This window comes from Mauremys reevesii, linkage group 4, assembly GCF_016161935.1.
Source record: "Mauremys reevesii isolate NIE-2019 linkage group 4, ASM1616193v1, whole genome shotgun sequence".
Taxonomy (NCBI): domain Eukaryota; kingdom Metazoa; phylum Chordata; order Testudines; family Geoemydidae; genus Mauremys; species Mauremys reevesii.
Window position 1 is genome coordinate 70449120 of NC_052626.1, and position 16868 is coordinate 70465987.

Genomic DNA, 16868 nt, shown 5'->3' on the forward strand with positions numbered 1-16868 from the left:
CCTCTGTTTTGCTCTTGAGGGGGTCGGAGTAAGGGTGCACTAGCAGATGAATTTCTAATCTCCTAATCACATCACCTGGGCTATGCATTTTCTGCTTTTCCTTTAATTCTCGGGTTTCTAAGTAAAGTGAAGCAGGACAGGACTCAGATGATCCTTGTGGCCCCAGCATGGCCTTGTCAGTTTTGGTATCTCTCCAATAATCAGTTCATAGCTCTCCCGTTTCTACTGGACTTAATTACTCCAGACTCAGGACCCATACTCCATCTGGACCCAAAGTCTCTTCACCTCACAGCCAGGAGACTCTCTGGTTAACATCAATCAATGTTCCAATGAAATCCAAACTAGGAAAGTGTATTTGGAAATATTTTTCCTATGAATACAGTCAAAACAATCTGATCCTCTTCGGGCATCTACTCCATTAATCCTGGACTATCTTCTATTGCTAAAACAGTCAAGACTTTCATTGAACTTGAATAAAGTTCACCTGGCAGCCTTTTATCCTCCTATTCAAGGTTCCTTGGTGTTTTCTTATACAACTTATGAGATATCAAAAGATTTCTTATGGGCTTATTGCACATGTATCCACCAATAAATAAAATTTTATTGGGACTTAAACTTAGAGCTCCCATCTGAGCCTCTGCCATCTTGCTCCCTCCATCATTTATCAAGCAAAATGGCATTTCTGGTGGCAATCATTTCTGCGCATAAAGTGAGTGAGATCTAGGTGCTCATGTCTAACCCACCAAATACAATATTCCATGCAGATAGGGTAATTATACAACCTCACCCTAGATTTATCCCTAAAATTGTCTTGCTCTTTCATATTAACCAAATATACACATACCTATATTTATTTCCAGGCCTTGCTCATCCCCAGATGAGGCAAAGTTACATACTCTAGATGTCAGAAGAGCCCTGTTGTGCTATCTTAGTAGAAAAAGATCATTCAGAAAATCTCCTAGACTCTTCATAGCATATGGGAATGCATCAAAAGGTAGACCAATCTCCTCTACAATATTATCCAAATGGATCATATATCAAGATTTCTTACATCATCAATAAATTACAACTACCAAGTAGTGTGATTGCTCGTTGTACCAGAGCCCAAGCTACCGTAGCAGCCTGCTTCAGCAGAGTTGCAATCATTGAAATTTGTAGATCAGCAAATTTACCACATTTACCAACCATTACTCTCAAGTATCAGCATCCAGAGGAGATGCTCAACCATTTTATATGAAAGTCGGTTCCCTTTATAAATGAATTAAATGTTTTTGATATTTCCAGCATACTAGCAATTGTAAAATCAGTAGCCCTACAGTGTAAACTAGAAGAATCAATTTGCTGAAAAAGACTGATAATGTCTTTTTGCAAGGTCATCATGCAAAACCTCATGCTTGACAGTGAAAGTTGACACATTTGCTGCAGTATAAAACTGCCATTTAAACAAATATTGAAATAAATGGCCATACCATTTTGTCAATAATAATATCTTAGTAGCAGAAGCAAACCTTTCCACCCCAAGGAAATGTTAAATACACAGCAGATGATGTGCATATATGTAATGGGAAGCTTTGAATTCCATCCCACAGCTTTTTATATTCTGTGCAACTCATCTATCCATCTCTAGCTGTTAAATTATATCTGTTCATTCATTTTGGAAAACAACCCATTTTATGGCTATTTTTTAATAGAAATATTCTGTACCAGTATAATATTCACATATTACAGAATGCTCACTGAGTGGAGCATCTAGCAGGGAGCACATGGCACTGAGATTTGCACTGTTTACCTGTGGGCCTCTGTGTAGCATTTAAGATGTTTGTCATGACCTATAATGCTGAGAAGGGCCTGGGACCTGTCTAACTGAGGACTGCCTCTCCCTCCATGACATACCGCCACAGCTGTAGTCAGTGGAGACCCTCAAGCCGGATCACCCTTTTTATAAAAGAGAGAGCACTGATGACAGGATATTCTTGGTTAAGGCTCTGTGAGTTCCTCCTGCCTGGGTCTGAAATAGCCTGAATATGATGACTTTCAGAATAGGCTGAAAAAAAAACATTTGTTTGCCCGGGTTTTGGGGGCTGTATGAGGGTATGTTATGGGCTATAATTTGGGGATGAAAGGCTTTTCTGTATTTAGTTATTGTCTGCTGGCTCTGATAAATTGTTACCTCCATTTGATTATTTCTGTCAGAGTTAATTTATTTTTATATTAGTATTAATATTGATATGTGGTTATTGTATGTTTAATTATTGTTAGGGTGCAGAGGTGATCTTTATTTTGAGGTTGTGCAGCATATTCACCTCCTAAAGTGATTTCAGCACTTATTAGTATTATGCCTGTGAATCAATAAAAACAGGAGTACTCGTGGCACCTTAAAGACTAACAAATTTATTTAAGCATGAGCTTTCGTGAGCTACAGCTCACTTCTTCACGAAAGCTCATGCTTAAATAAATTTGTTAGTCTTTAAGGTGCCACAAGTACTCCTGGTTTTTTTGCGGATACAGACTAACATGGCTGCTACTCTGAAACCTGTGAATCAATGTAATAACACAATCATGTTGGCCTATGCGGCCAATATCCACAACTGAATTATCTCCCAATCAGCACTGCCACTTAAGAGCATAAGTGACAGCAGTAGGCCCTTTGCCTGATTTTAATCACACCTTTTAGCTTTTTCACTATACCCCATCTGCCTGAACTGATGTCTTTTGGATCAGATGTAGCATCACACCAGTGAGAAAACACTGCTTTTACTATACTAGTTGTATTTTAAAATCCTTAAGAATTTATCATGAAATTATATGTACACGTAAGAGAACAGAAAATACCACAATAACTATTGTATTATTCATATTCTCACTGGACTGAACTGCTTCATAAAGCTACTCAAGAAAACAAGCCTATAGCATGTAATTATTTGCACAAAAAATCTGAGTGGATTACAATGGATACTGTAAATTTACTGTACTGCTTCTGGTCTCATGGAAATGTAATTGACCCTGAAGAGGAATTACATTTCTTCCTTTCCCCTCCTCTGAATCCTATAAAGTAATCAACTGAGGCCAAAGGCTGAGGTGTTTAAACCTCTCAATATCAGTGCACTGAAGTGCAGAAAAGGATATATTTGGGTTATATACTGACTGTATGCAAAATAATAGAGTATTATACAAGCCTAATTACCTTCTGCTTCTTTTAAATGCCCTGACTAAGCCAAGTACATTAAACAACTACAATGGCTGACTTCAGCGTAGAAGGTGTAATCAACCAGTGCTAACAAATAGTTCAATATGCAGATAATATTATACAGAATCTTGTAATTCTTTTATGAAATTTTCACTACAAAACATGGAGAACCTGGTACTGTAGATGCACTAGCTAGCATTAAGTAACAAAAACAACTCAGACTTTTAAAATAATTGACTGATGAAATGTATATTTAGATGTTACATTGCAGTTTACCTGTGAGGAAAACGTACAGACCAGGAAGTCTGCCTGAGACAGAAAGTGGATATCCAGAATAACACCCCGCAGTGAGTTTTCCGTGTATCGATTATGTAGTCCAGCTGACCAAGATATGGAGTTATCACTGATAAATTCATAATTTGGATATCTGGAAAAAATATAATCTACAATTAATAACAAAGCCTTAAAATTAAAATTTTACAAACCAGAAGCACCAACCTAATCGTAAGAGCAAGTAGTTTTAAGTCACAATTCTCATTTACAGGGAATTTACCATTGCCTTTTTGACCATCTAGGATTTTAGCCCTCTGGCCTCCCCTTTGCCACCTCACAAGGCCACCTTCTCCCCCCTCACCCCCACCCACCACCACCAAAAAAGCCCTTCACCAAGCAAAGTTTTGACCCTGTAAAGGGAGAAGTGCCAGAGACTCCATGTGGTCGACTAGGGACTTTGTTATGTCTATTGATTGTATGTGTTAAGGCACTCAGATACTACACTAATGGGCATCAGGATGAAACCCTAAGATAGATACATAGATAGATAGATAGTATGGCACTGTGTCTTGATTTTAGTATACTTTTACCCATATTTACTACCATACTTTCTTGGAGGCTTTTAATTAGAGCATTCCATATGGAAATCAATTACTGGTGATAGTGTCTATCAAATAAACAAATGAGTAGAAACTGAAAAAAATCAGTTGCACTTTATAACAAAGTGATTTAAATTACAGCACTGTTCAACCACAGTTACAGTGTAATTATGAAGCATACCCCATATAGTTAAAAAAAATCCAATAATTGGCAGGTTAACTAAGTGCATTTATCAAAATGTATAACTTTATAGTAATTACAGGGTAACGTATTAAGTATGATACTAATAGAATAAATAATGAGTAATTCAGTCATATAGTTAACAGTCTAGTTATATGAATTAATGGTACCTGCAGTATCAAGAGTTCATAATTTAGAGCAGCCCCTAACACTGGGGCCAGAGCAGCTACTGGTCCAGAATCAAGGTGCTATAACTGGCTCTCTCAGTACCTTCCCTTCTCCTGTGCTGAGCACAGCTCAGAGTAAGAGAGATTAGGTCCAAGTGCTTGGACAATGACTGAAGTTAGAATCTTCAAACACACTTTGTTTTATACATCAGAGGACACTTAAATATCAAGCCCTATTTGGTGGGAATATGCCTAATTTAAACCCTCACAACACAAGAACTTCTGGAGTAATTTTCTTCAAAGGTGAAACAGGTCATACACAAGTAGGCTTTTCTTTCTGAAATTAATTAGCTGTGGCCATTGAGACAGGGAAAACCCTTTGTCTAACGACAACAGCTGGGATTGCACAAAACAAGAGAGAGTTTTATCTGCTCTTAAATACTTTGTTTGAAGCATCTGGCTTTGGGGGAGATTTAATTAGAATTTTGTGGCTTGAAGGAAACATTTGTTTCAACATAAAAATGAATACATTAATGGAAAACACTCCAGAGTTAATGACTCAGTTTTAAAGTAGACTTGGTTATACATAGAACATGGAAGCAGAGGTTAGATGAGAAAAGGAAGAAACTCTCAATTTTGAGAAGATGCTGCTGCTGTTACTGAAGAGAAATAGACAGGGCCATGGTGACAGGATACAGGGGTCATATATATGTCAGAGAGAGAGGAGCTGTAACTAGCAATATTTTTCTTCTCGTCTTCCCCATTGTGGCCAATAGCTTCTGCCAATGTTGCATTACTGCTCAAAATAAAGTAGATGATAATACTAGGGCTGTTGATAAATTGCAATTAACTCACGTGATTAACTAAAAAAATCAATCATGATTAAAAAAATTAAATTGTGATTAATCACACTGTTAAAAGACTGCCAATTGAAATTTAGAAAAACATCCAAAATATTTAATACATTTTCATATATATTTTATTCTGTGTTGTAATTGAAATCAAAGTGTATACTATTTTTAATTATAAATATTTGCTGAGTAAAAATGATAAACAAAAAAAATAGTATTTTTCAATTCACCTCATACAAGTACTGTAGTGCAACCTCTTTACTGTGAAACTGCAACTTACAAATATAGATTTGTTTTTAGAGCAATTATATAGCAAAAAAAAAAAAAGGTAAAACTTCAGAGCCTACAAGTCAACTTAGTCCTACTTCTTGTTCAGCCAATCGCTAAGACAAACAAGTTTGTTTGCATTTATAGGAGATAACGCTGCCCTCTTCTTATTTACAATGTCACCAGAAAGTGAAAACAGGCATTTGCATGGCACTTTTGTAACCGGCATTGCAAGGTATTTATGTGCCATATATGCTAAACATTCGTATGCCCCTTCATGCTTCGGCCACTATTGCAGAGGACATACTTCCCTGCTGATGACGCTCGTTAAAAAAAGAATACGTTAATTAAATTTGTGACTGAACTCCTTGGGGGAGAATTGTATGTCCCCTGCTCTGTTTTACCCAGATTCTGCCATACATTTCATGTTATAGCAGTTTTAGATGATGACCCAGCATGTTGTTAGTTTTAAGAACACTTTCACTACAGATTTGACAAAACGCAAAGAAGGTACCAATGTGAGATTTCTAAAGATAGCTACAGCACTCGACCCAAGGCTTAAGAATCTGAAGTGCCGTCCAAAATCTGAGAGGGACGAGGTGTGAAGAAGTCATGCTTTCAGAAGTCTTAAAAGAGCAACACTCCAATGTGGAAACTACAGGACCCGAAGCACCAAAAAAGAAAATCAACTTTCTGCTGGTGGCAGCTGACTCAGATAATGAAAATGACCATGCATCGGTCTGCACTGCTTTGGATAGTTATTGAGCAGAACCTGTCATCAGCATGGATGCATGTCCCCTGGAATGGTGGTTGAAGCATGAAGGGACATATGAATCTTTAGTGCATCTGGCTGGTAAATATCTTACAACGCCAGCTACACCAGTGCCATGCGAACACCTGTTCTCACTTTAAGGTGACATTGTACACAAGAAGTGGGAAGCACTAGCTCCTGCAAATGTAAACAAACTTGTTTGTCTGAGCAATAGGCTGAACAAGAAGTAGGACTGAGTGGACTTGCAGGCTCTAAAATTGTATATTGTTTTATTTTTGAATGCAAGTTTTTTTATACATAATTCTACATTTGTAAGTTAACTTCCATGATAAAAAGATTGCACTAAAGTACTTTTAATAGGTGAATTGAAAAATACTATTTCTTTTGTTTTTTACAGTGCAAATACTTGTAATAAAAAATAAATATAAAGTGAGTACTGTACACTTTGTATTCTGTGTTGTAATTGAAATCAATATATTTGAAAATGTAGAAAACATCCAAAAATATGTAAATAAATGGCATTCTATTATTAACAGTGTGATTAATTGCAATTAATTTTTTTAATCACTTGACAACCCTAGATAATACTATTATTGTTTAAAATATATTTTATTTGTTTTCCTAATGCAAGTTTAGCTTGCCAGCATGCTTTTATACAGAAAAATAGCAAGAGCAATAATTTTTAATTTTATTTGTCAGGAAAAAAAAGAATACAATTTATCTGTAATCTGAACTTTTTTGATATATATAGTACATCATCACACTTTTGTGGAACTTATAAAAAGCCAAATCTCACAAAATCACTTTTGAGAATCCAGATAACTGTAATGATCAATCCCTTCTTATACAGCATAACAAGGGCATCTTGAAAAAAGACTGTGGAAAGTTGAATATCCTGTAGTTGAACATACATTCTGTGTGATATGTTACTATGATATTATGGCGATAACATGATGATATTGACACATCCAATTGCAACTTCTTGTCACCATGAGCACTAAGAACAGGTGACTTTCCTCAACCTATTCTAGAACTAAGTCCACATACCATGTAAAGTCAAAACCTCACCTCATTTCCTGGGAATTGACTTTAGTTACAAACAAAAGTAACAATAACTTAAAAATTCAGCTCAAGCCTTCTCCCCAAGGTTCTTACTTTAGTACTACTTAGGCCATATCCTAGATCAGTGGTTCTCAAAGCCTTTCTGACGCTTGTTCAGGGAAAGTCCCCAGCAGGCTGGGCCGGTTTGTTTACCTGCCGTGTCCACAGGTTCGGCCGATCACAGCTTCCATGGCCACGGTGCGCCACTCCAGGCCAATGGGGGCTGCAGGAAGGGCGGCCAGCACATCCCTCGGCCCGTGCCGCTTTCTGCAACCCCCATTGGCGAACTGTGGCCAGTGAGAGCTGCGATCAGCCGAACTTGCGGATGGGGAAGGTAAACAAACCGGCCCAGCCTGCTGGGGGCTTTTCCTGAACAAGCGGCAGCCTGGCTTTGAGAATCACTGTTCTAGATCCTCTCTTTCTACAGAGCCAGCTCACTTTTGTCAGCATAGGGTAACCTGCCACCTATTTCAGAGATTTAGAACCCATTTACTCTTTCACAGCAGGATCGACACTTTTTAAGAAGGTGAGTTCAAGTGGAAGAGATTCCAAATAACTTGTTGATTTTCAAAGGAACACTAGAGAATTTCTGTAAATGTTCCCAGAAATCCTACCGTGTTCAACCCCACCACTGTAAGCTCTATATACCACAGAGAATTGTGACTTAAAACAGAAAAACGGCATTTCATACTTTAAATCTATTTAAATTTCTTGTTAACTTGAGCTTCACTGCACACAGTGGAATCTTCTAGCCCCTTGTATTTACATAAGTTTATTCAGAAGAGAACTTCTCATTTTTTTCTGTCTCCATCTGTTCAGGAACCCCAGGCTTCTAGATGTTTCTGAATCTGGTCAACCTCCATTTCATGAATTTGATTTTGAATCACCTTATAGTATTTTGTCAGCTCTTCAATTCAATCTAGGTCATATTCTGGCTAGTTAAACACATCAGAATATAATACAGGATTCCTTAGGTCTCTATCTCTCTGCAGAAATTATCAACCACTTCTCTTCACTGTAATACCAACGAACCAGATTGTGAAAATCAAGCAAAATAATTAAAACTGGCATCTCAAAGCTTTCTTCATATTGAATTATCTGTAAGCATTATTTCTTCCCCGCTCATAGTTATCAGTTTCTGGTAGTTCATTTAAACTTCATTATACATCTCCTCGCACTGCATTCAGAAACAGAGGGTTTTATTGATTTTGGGGGGAGGGGATACTTTTTAAAATATTTTCTTCCTTCAGAGACCATTTATCTTGGATGTGACAAACTACAGCACAGTTGAGGGACTAATTCAAGCTTCAGTGTGTTGGAATAGAGTGGTTTAATTGATTTAGAAGTTACTAATGCTGATGTTTCTGCAAGACAAACTACGGCCATTACATAGCAAAAAAAAAAGTTTTAAGTTTATGTAGCAGGAGTAAGGAAGCAACAGTGAAGTGCTGTGGAAATTCTCCAGATGTGCTGGGGAAATTAAAATTAAAGAAGAGAAACAGTTTGTGTAATGCAACAGAAGTTGAAAATTAAAAAAAAAAAGCATAAAGTGCTCAAAATTGTATTCATTTTTAAATATTTTCACCCTCTTTTTCTGCTTTACAATACTAAAAATATAAATTATATTGGCCGAAGAGATTATACTCAATTTACAAAGTCTTACTGATGAGCTGAGGCCAAACATGGAAAGATTCAGCCCCAACTAAAGAATTTCTGAGAAAATGATCAACAAATTACAAGAAGGGCAATAGTGAAAACTGAACTGTAATCTCAACTATAAATTAAACCACAGATACTAAGTTGAAATACCTACATTAAGAATTCTACCCACAAAGGGTCAGGAATTGTAGGACTCTTCCTAACTGACATGAACACTTCCATTGCACATCTATGTACTGCAAATGTAATTCATCTTACTTTGATTTTGCCTCTTGTAGTAGCGAAGGGTCATCCGTAGCCAAATAAACTCGTTTTTTGTCTATATGCATTCTGCGGGCAAGAAGCTGGAAACGTTCTTCAACATGTACCATGTACTCTTCAATGGGATGAAATGCTGCCTCTGTTCCCACTTTGTCTGTCCTTCGGACATGAACACTGAAAAGAAAGGCAGACACTTGGGATTCAACTTGTAAATGTTTTATATTTTTTATAATAGTTTGGCAATTGAAATTTAGATTTTATCTTAGAATAAACATTTTTGCCCCATTATGATGTTCAGATGAGCCTTAAAATGAAGCAATAAATAAAATGAAAAAGGATTAAATATCAATAGTGTCTACAGACAAATATTCTCCAAATGTGAAATTACTAATTGCAAAGTCTGAAATATGCCAGGAACCACAGGACATACTAGATTCGTTATGTAGCACCATGGGAGGTAACTTCCATCCTGCCCTTGAAAATAGAATACAATTATTATTTTTGGAGGCGAAATGCTAATATGCTCCACGTCTGTCAGAGAGGAATCTTAGAGATATCGTTCTGTAAAGTCTCTGCTACTGAGTAGGCTGAGGCTGACCTTCCTTTGTTCTTTTCTACATACACCTAGCAGGTTTTATTTAGTTGCCACAGTGTAAAATTTAAATTTCTTCAGGAAAACTATGTATGAGCTGTCAGGACTAACAGTATTACATTTTCTCTGGTCTGCAAAGGAAGTGTATTTTTCAGATATGCTTGTCTCCTCCTACCTTTTACTAAGTCAAAACACTGCCAAGTAATTCCAATTTTCTGTATAGTGCTCCAAGCATTTCTCTTTTGGGTTTTAAATAGAACCTTATTTGTCCTCATCAGAACTGCATCAATTGTAACACCTTTTAGGATTTGTCAGACAGAAAGTGGGTTCACATACAACACTCTGACAAGCTGCTCTGAGCAGCGTGTTAAAGATGTCGGGCCAGGCCGGGGCTGAGAGGTTTGATAAGGGGCAGACAGCCTCGGGGGTGGTCAGGGGCTCCCCCCACCAGGATCTGGGGGGCAGGAGCTGTGGGAGGGCACTTTTGGGGGCCCCGCAGTCCCAGAGTGGCCGGTGGGATTAGCAGGGGGCCGAGAGCAGCCCACTCTGCTTCCCTTGCCCCGGTCCCAGCCATATCGCTCGGAGGAGAGGGCTTGGGGGAAGGGATCCCCCCTGCACTCACCAGCAGTGGCGGAAGCGGAGCAGCCTGGCCCCAGCCCGCTCCACTCCGCCAGCTCCCAGCCGCAGCGCTCCACTTCCCGCTGCAGGTGAGTACGGGGGGAAATCCTTTCCCCAACCTTCCTGCACTCACCTGCGGTGGGAAGCGGAGCACCACGGCTAGGAGGTGGCAGAGTGGAGTGGGCTGGGGCCGCGTTGCTCCGCTTCCCGCTGCCAGTGAGTGCGGAGGGCGTCCTTTCCCCAACCTCCCCGCACTCACCGGCGGCGGGAAGCGGAGCAGCCCAGACCCAGCCAGCTCCACTCTGCCAGCTCCCAGCCGTGGTGCTCCACTTCCCGCCGCAGGTGAGTGCAGGACCTTTCCCCAGCCACCCCCCAAGCGACACGGCTGGGGCCAGGGCAAGGAAAGCGGAGCAGGCTGGGGCTGCGTCGCTCCGCTTCCCGCCACGGGTGAGTGCAGGGGGGCATCCTTTCCCCAACCTCTCCGCACTCACTGACAGCGGGAAGCAGAGCACTGTGGCTGGGAGCTGGCAGGGTGGAGCAGACTGGGGCCAGGCTGCTCCGCTTCCACCGCTGCTGGTGAGTGCCCGTCAGGGGGCGGGGAGGGGTAGATAGGGGTCGGAGCAGTCAGGGGACGGGGGGTTCGGTAAGGGGTGGGGTCCTAGGGGTGATTAGGGATGGGGATCTCTGGAGGGGGCGGTCAGGGAACAAGGAATGGGGGGGGAGTGCAAGTTTGATATAACGCAATTTCACCTATAACACGGTGAGTTTTTTGTCTACTGAGGACCACGTTATATCAGGGTAAAGATGTACTTCCATTAAAAATCTATGGACATTATATTCCAAACAAGTGAGCTATATCATGACAAACAAATGGCTTCAGATACTGTTCAGGAATTCAAGGAGATTAAAACCAACAGGTGTGGCATGAAAAGGTACATTCACTGCCCTCATATGGACTGTTAGTTTACTCCACAACAGACAATATTTCTTTTCTTGCTCAATATTTTAAAAAAGATCATGTATTTACAGATTTCCTGGAAGCTGGCTATATAGTCTGCACATCAAGTCTGATGGGAAAATCTAGAGGGAGCAATGCACAGGCAAGGAGAAATTTCAGCTATTAGCATAGGTGTAACAGAACATGCTTGTCCTTTAGGGTCAGGTGCATCCTAGCACACCTGCTACAGGGCCATAACCCTTTGAGAGCAGATGTTCTGGTACTTCTAGTCTCCAGGAAGTCTGCTGAAACCAAAGCCTCCTCGGAGATGAAGCAGGTTATAAAAGTCAAGCTATGGTATCAGTGGGAGAAAGACATGGAGTCTCTCTCCTGGAATACCTGAAGGAAAACAGGTGTGTTTTTTAGGTCTCTCTTGGCAAGGGCCTGGGGAAGGAGCTTGAGTGACCTAGGGTCAGAAGCCAATGAGCAGGCCAGGGTTTTCCTTCAACTGGTGAGGACCCCTAGAGCCAAGAGGAGCAAAGAAGACTATTCAGACCCTAGTGAGAAGGCTGTAAAGGACATCTGTAGTCAAGGGGTAAAAGAAATGTTGTGAACCCTGATAAAAATGGAGGGGGAAAGTATTTGCAGGCCCTAGCAGAAGGGCTGTGGACACCTAAGTAGAAGACATAGATAGGAAGATTATAGGAATATAGATTGGATTGTAAATTATTGGCATATAATTTGTATATTAATAAACCAGACCAGAGAATTGGAGATATTATCTTTAAATTCTATTTGTATGAGATGTGATCACCAGAGGCACTGAAGAAGGTAGGAGAGAACTGATGCTCAGCTGTGCACCTAACATCATAGAAGTAAGCAACTGTAATACAGTGTAAAATGATTGATGTGAGATTTCTAAATATATGGAATCTGGTTTTGTATCTATCATATTTTGGAAATTTATTTATAGTTAACATTTACGATGTGCAATAACACATGTACAATTTCTAGGCTAACACCAAAATAAATTTCCTACCCAATAACTGGATGTTTGAAACCAAGTTTCCTTGTTGCTTCTTCGATTTCCTTTTCTAGCCATGGTTGTGGGCGAATCAAATATTTGACAAACTGCGAGACCCACCACACCGCAGGATCCCCATGGACACGAATTAGTCTATCAGCCAAGTCTTCTGGGACAGCCAATGGCAAATAAGGTGGTCGTGGGTGTAGACTGTCAACGATGGGAAGTTCCACCACCTGAACATTCTTATCATTTGCCTCACCTGTACCAGAATACAAATAGGATGAACCAAGTGTTTCAGTTCAATAACAATCTAAATATGAGCTATACGCAGGGCTGGCTCCAGGGTTTTTGCCGCCCCAAGCAGCAAAAAGAAAAAAAAAAAAAAAGCAGCCGCGATCACGATCTGCACGTCAAATGGCTTCAGATACTGTTCAGGAATTCAGTCCGAGAGGGACCGAGGGACCCGCTGCCGAATTGCCACCGAAGAGCCGGATGTGCCGCCCCTCTCCCTGGGCCACCCCAAGGACCCGCTTGCTGGGCTGGTGCCTGGAGCCAGCCCTGGATATACGAGAATATATAACATTCCAGATGGATCACCAGAACGGCATTTTCAACTTGTTAACAATGAGGTTTTTGTTGAAACTTTATTTATAGTAATGGATTAATATTATGCCATTTTTGTGCTTCTAACAACCTATGCCACCACAATGCCTCTTCATTGTTATTAGGTGGATTATATATACAATAGACCAGAGGTTCTCTAACTGTGGTGGTCTGCGAGCTCCATTAAGGTGGTCCACGGATAGTTCCCTCTAAGGTGTGTGCCTGGGTGGCCACACACAAGAGAACAAAGGGCCACCCACCTACTTAGTGGAGCCGTGCAGGCGCGGCTCCATTAATTAGGTGCCTGGACCCTGGAGAGGACGCACCTGTAAGGTGAGGTGGTGGCCTTGGGGGAATATGGTGTAAGTGGGAGGGGGCAGTGGGGTGAGAAAAGGGGATGGGGGGAATTTGGGATATGCAGGGCTGTGGCAGCCAGAGAAAAAGCCAACTTTCCCCAGCTCCAGGGCTGTGGATGCCAGGGAGAGATGACTCTCCTTCCCAGCCTTTGTGGCTGCTGTGGCGGGGGAGAGAGGGAGAGACCCCCCCTCCTTCCCAGCCCCAGCTTGGGAGCTGCTGCGGTGGGGAAGAGAGGGCATATCCATCGCATTAGAATGGTAAGACTACTGATATTAAAATAAGTTGTGTGCTTTTATTTGTAGAACAAAAAACGTTAATATTATTAAGCTATTTTTATATAGTGCTTTTATCCAAAGTGCTTTACAATAGTTAGCAAACGGTACAAACAACATTTGGAAAGATCATTAAGTGGTCTGCCAAGACCATCAGCAATTTTCAAGTGGTCCATGAAAAAAAAAATTGAGAACCACTGCAATAGACCAACAAACCCTCTTAAAATATCACTACTGTGCATCTAGGTCTACTTGGACATTCCTTACAATTCGGAATGCTCAGAATGAAGTTGAGTGTTTAAAAATAAATCAAAAACATTATTTCACACAGCAAGAACTGGATGACAGAAAAATGCAACCACTTGCATGAGGTGTTTCAATATGGGGACAGCTCTCAATGAAGGTCACTTATCAAACTTTTCCATATACTATTATTTAACGTTTATATTACAGTTGAACCCAAAAGCACCAGTCATGATTGTGGCTCTGTTGAGCTAGTTGCTGTACAGAGGTAGGAGAGAGGGAGACAATCAAATTCACATTGTATATACATGCATGAATTTGCCTTTTAAATATTAATTATAACAGAATTGGTTTGTACACACATTGGCTTGCACCACTGACAACTAAATGCCAGGGCAAAATCAGAGATATTTTAGATCTCAGGCACTACTATTAGGACAAAACTAATTCCATTAAATATTCTCTTAGACTAAATTTTCAAAAAAGAATAAAAATATCCATATTTCTGGTGCTCCCAGAGCTCATCTCACATGCTGAACATAAGCAATGATGATAAGAACCTAAGAAAGGCCGTACCGGGTCAGACCAAAGGTCCATCTAGCCCAGTATCTGTCTATCGACAGTGGCTAATGCCAGGTGCCCCAGAGGGAGTGAATCTAACAGGCAATGATCAAGTGATCTCTCTCCTGCCATCCATCTCCATCCTCTGACGAACAGAGGCTAGGGACACCATTCTTACCCATTCTGGCTAATAGCCATTTGTGGACTTAGCCACCATGAATTTATCCAGTCCCCTTTTAAACATTGTTATAGTCCTAGCCTTCACAACCTCCTCAGGTAAGGAGTTCCACAAGTTGACTGTGCGCTGCGTGAAGAAGAACTTCCTTTTATTTGTTTTAAACCTGCTGCCTATTAATTTCATTTGGTGACCCCTAGTTCTTGTATTATGGGAATAAGTAAATAACTTTTCCTTATCCACTTTCTCAACATCACTCATGATTTTATATACCTCTATCATGTCCCCCCTTAGTCTTCTCTTTTCCAAGCTGAAGAGTCCTAGCCTCTTTAATCTTTCCTCGTATGGGACCCTCTCTAAACCCCTAATCATTTTAGTTGCCCTTTTCTGAACACAGTATTCAAGATGTGGGCGTACCATGGATTTATATAAGGGCAATAATATATTCTCAGTCTTATTCTCTATCCCCTTTTTAATGATTCCTAACATCCTGTTTGCTTTTTTGACCGCCTCTGCACACTGCGTGGACATCTTCAGAGAACTATCCACGATGACGCCAAGATCTTTTTCCTGACTCATTGTAGCTAAATTAGCCCCCATCATGTTGTATGTATAGTTGGGGTTATTTTTTCCAATGTGCATTACTTTACATTTATCCACATTAAATTTCATTTGCCATTTTGTTGCCCAATCACTTAGTTTTGTGAGATCTTTTTGAAGTTCTTCACAATCTGCTTTGGTCTTAACTATCTTGAGAAGTTTAGTATCATCTGCAAACTTAGCCACCTCACTGTTTACCCCTTTCTCCAGATCATTTATGAATAAATTGAATAGGATTGGTCCAAGGACTGACCCTTGGGGAACACCACTAGTTACCCCTCTCCATTCTGAGAATTTACCATTAATTCCTACCCTTTGTTCCCTGTCCTTTAACCAGTTCTCAATCCATGAAAGGACCTTCCCTTTTATCCCCTGACAGCTTAATTCATGTAAGAGCCTTTGGTGAGGGACCTTGTCAAAGGCTTTCTGGAAATCCAAGTACACTATGTCCACCGGATCCCCCTTGTCCACATGTTTGTTGACCCCTTCAAAGAATTCTAATAGATTAGTAAGACACGATTTCCCTTTACAGAAACCATGTTGACTATTGCTCAAGAGTTTATGTTTTTCTATGTGTCTGACAATTTTATTCTTTACTATTGTTTCAACTAATTTGCCCGGTACCGATGTTAGACTTACCGGTCTGTAATTGCTGGGATCACCCCTAGAGCCCTTTTTAAATATTGGCGTTACATTAGCTAACTTCCAGTCATTGGGTACTGAAGCCGATTTAAAGGACAGGTTACAAACCTTAGTTAATAGTTCCGCAACTTCACATTTGAGTTCTTTCAGAACTCTTGGGTGAATGCCATCTGGTCCCGGTGACTTGTTAATGTTGAGTTTATCAATTAATTCCAAAACCTCCTCTAGTGACACTTCAATCTGTGACAGTTCCTCAGATTTGTCTCCTACAAAAGCGAGCTCAGGTTTGGGAATCTCCCTAACATCCTCAGCCGTGAAGACTGAAGCAAAGAATCAATTTAGTTTCTCCGCAATGACTTTATTGTCTTTAAGCGCTCCTTTTGTATTTTGATCATCAATTAGAAGCATCAGAATACAGTACTATACATTTTCATTTTTAAACATGCATTTCTAGTGGGTTGAACAACTCACAAAAGATGTTGTCATTGTCTGCAATGGATGCCAGTGCAGCACAGTGACAGCTGACCACTGGACCACTAAAGAAAGAATGCATTATGAGTGGCTCAGTGGATAAGTATATTTTCAATTTAAACCATCAGAAACAAACATGGTAAAATATTTTTCTGTACCAAGAATAAAGTATTCTACGGAGGTTTGAAGTTAAAATGATCAGAGAATAGTTGTCAACTATCAAGAAGGCTAATTGGCTGACAAAATCTATTTGGTGTAAGTAAGCATAATGAATCTGTGTCTTATTCAGTAAAAGGGGTAATTAGAAAATTCCCGTGGTTGCAACTGTTCTGTGTGTATGTAAAATTCATTTCAGTACACTTGTAAAACAAAGCCCATGAAACATGACATTTATTTTATGATTAAAAGCAAGCTGCAAGAATTTTTTCACTGGTACTGTACAGTACATCAAA

The 16868-nt window shown here is 40.1% G+C and overlaps 1 protein-coding gene across 12 annotated transcripts in view; it reads right to left on the reverse strand.

The window, feature by feature from the left end:
- Positions 1–16868, reverse strand: part of FUT8 (fucosyltransferase 8) — a 247885-nt gene that overhangs the window by 5750 nt on the left and 225267 nt on the right. For all 12 annotated transcript variants that reach the window (XM_039538169.1, XM_039538168.1, XM_039538157.1 and 9 more), the window contains 3 exons: positions 12505–12751; positions 9316–9492; positions 3464–3614 (listed from right to left, as the gene is read on the reverse strand). In XM_039538169.1, the coding sequence (XP_039394103.1) occupies positions 3464–3614; positions 9316–9492; positions 12505–12751 (575 nt within the window). The remainder of the gene's footprint in view (positions 1–3463; positions 3615–9315; positions 9493–12504; positions 12752–16868) is intronic.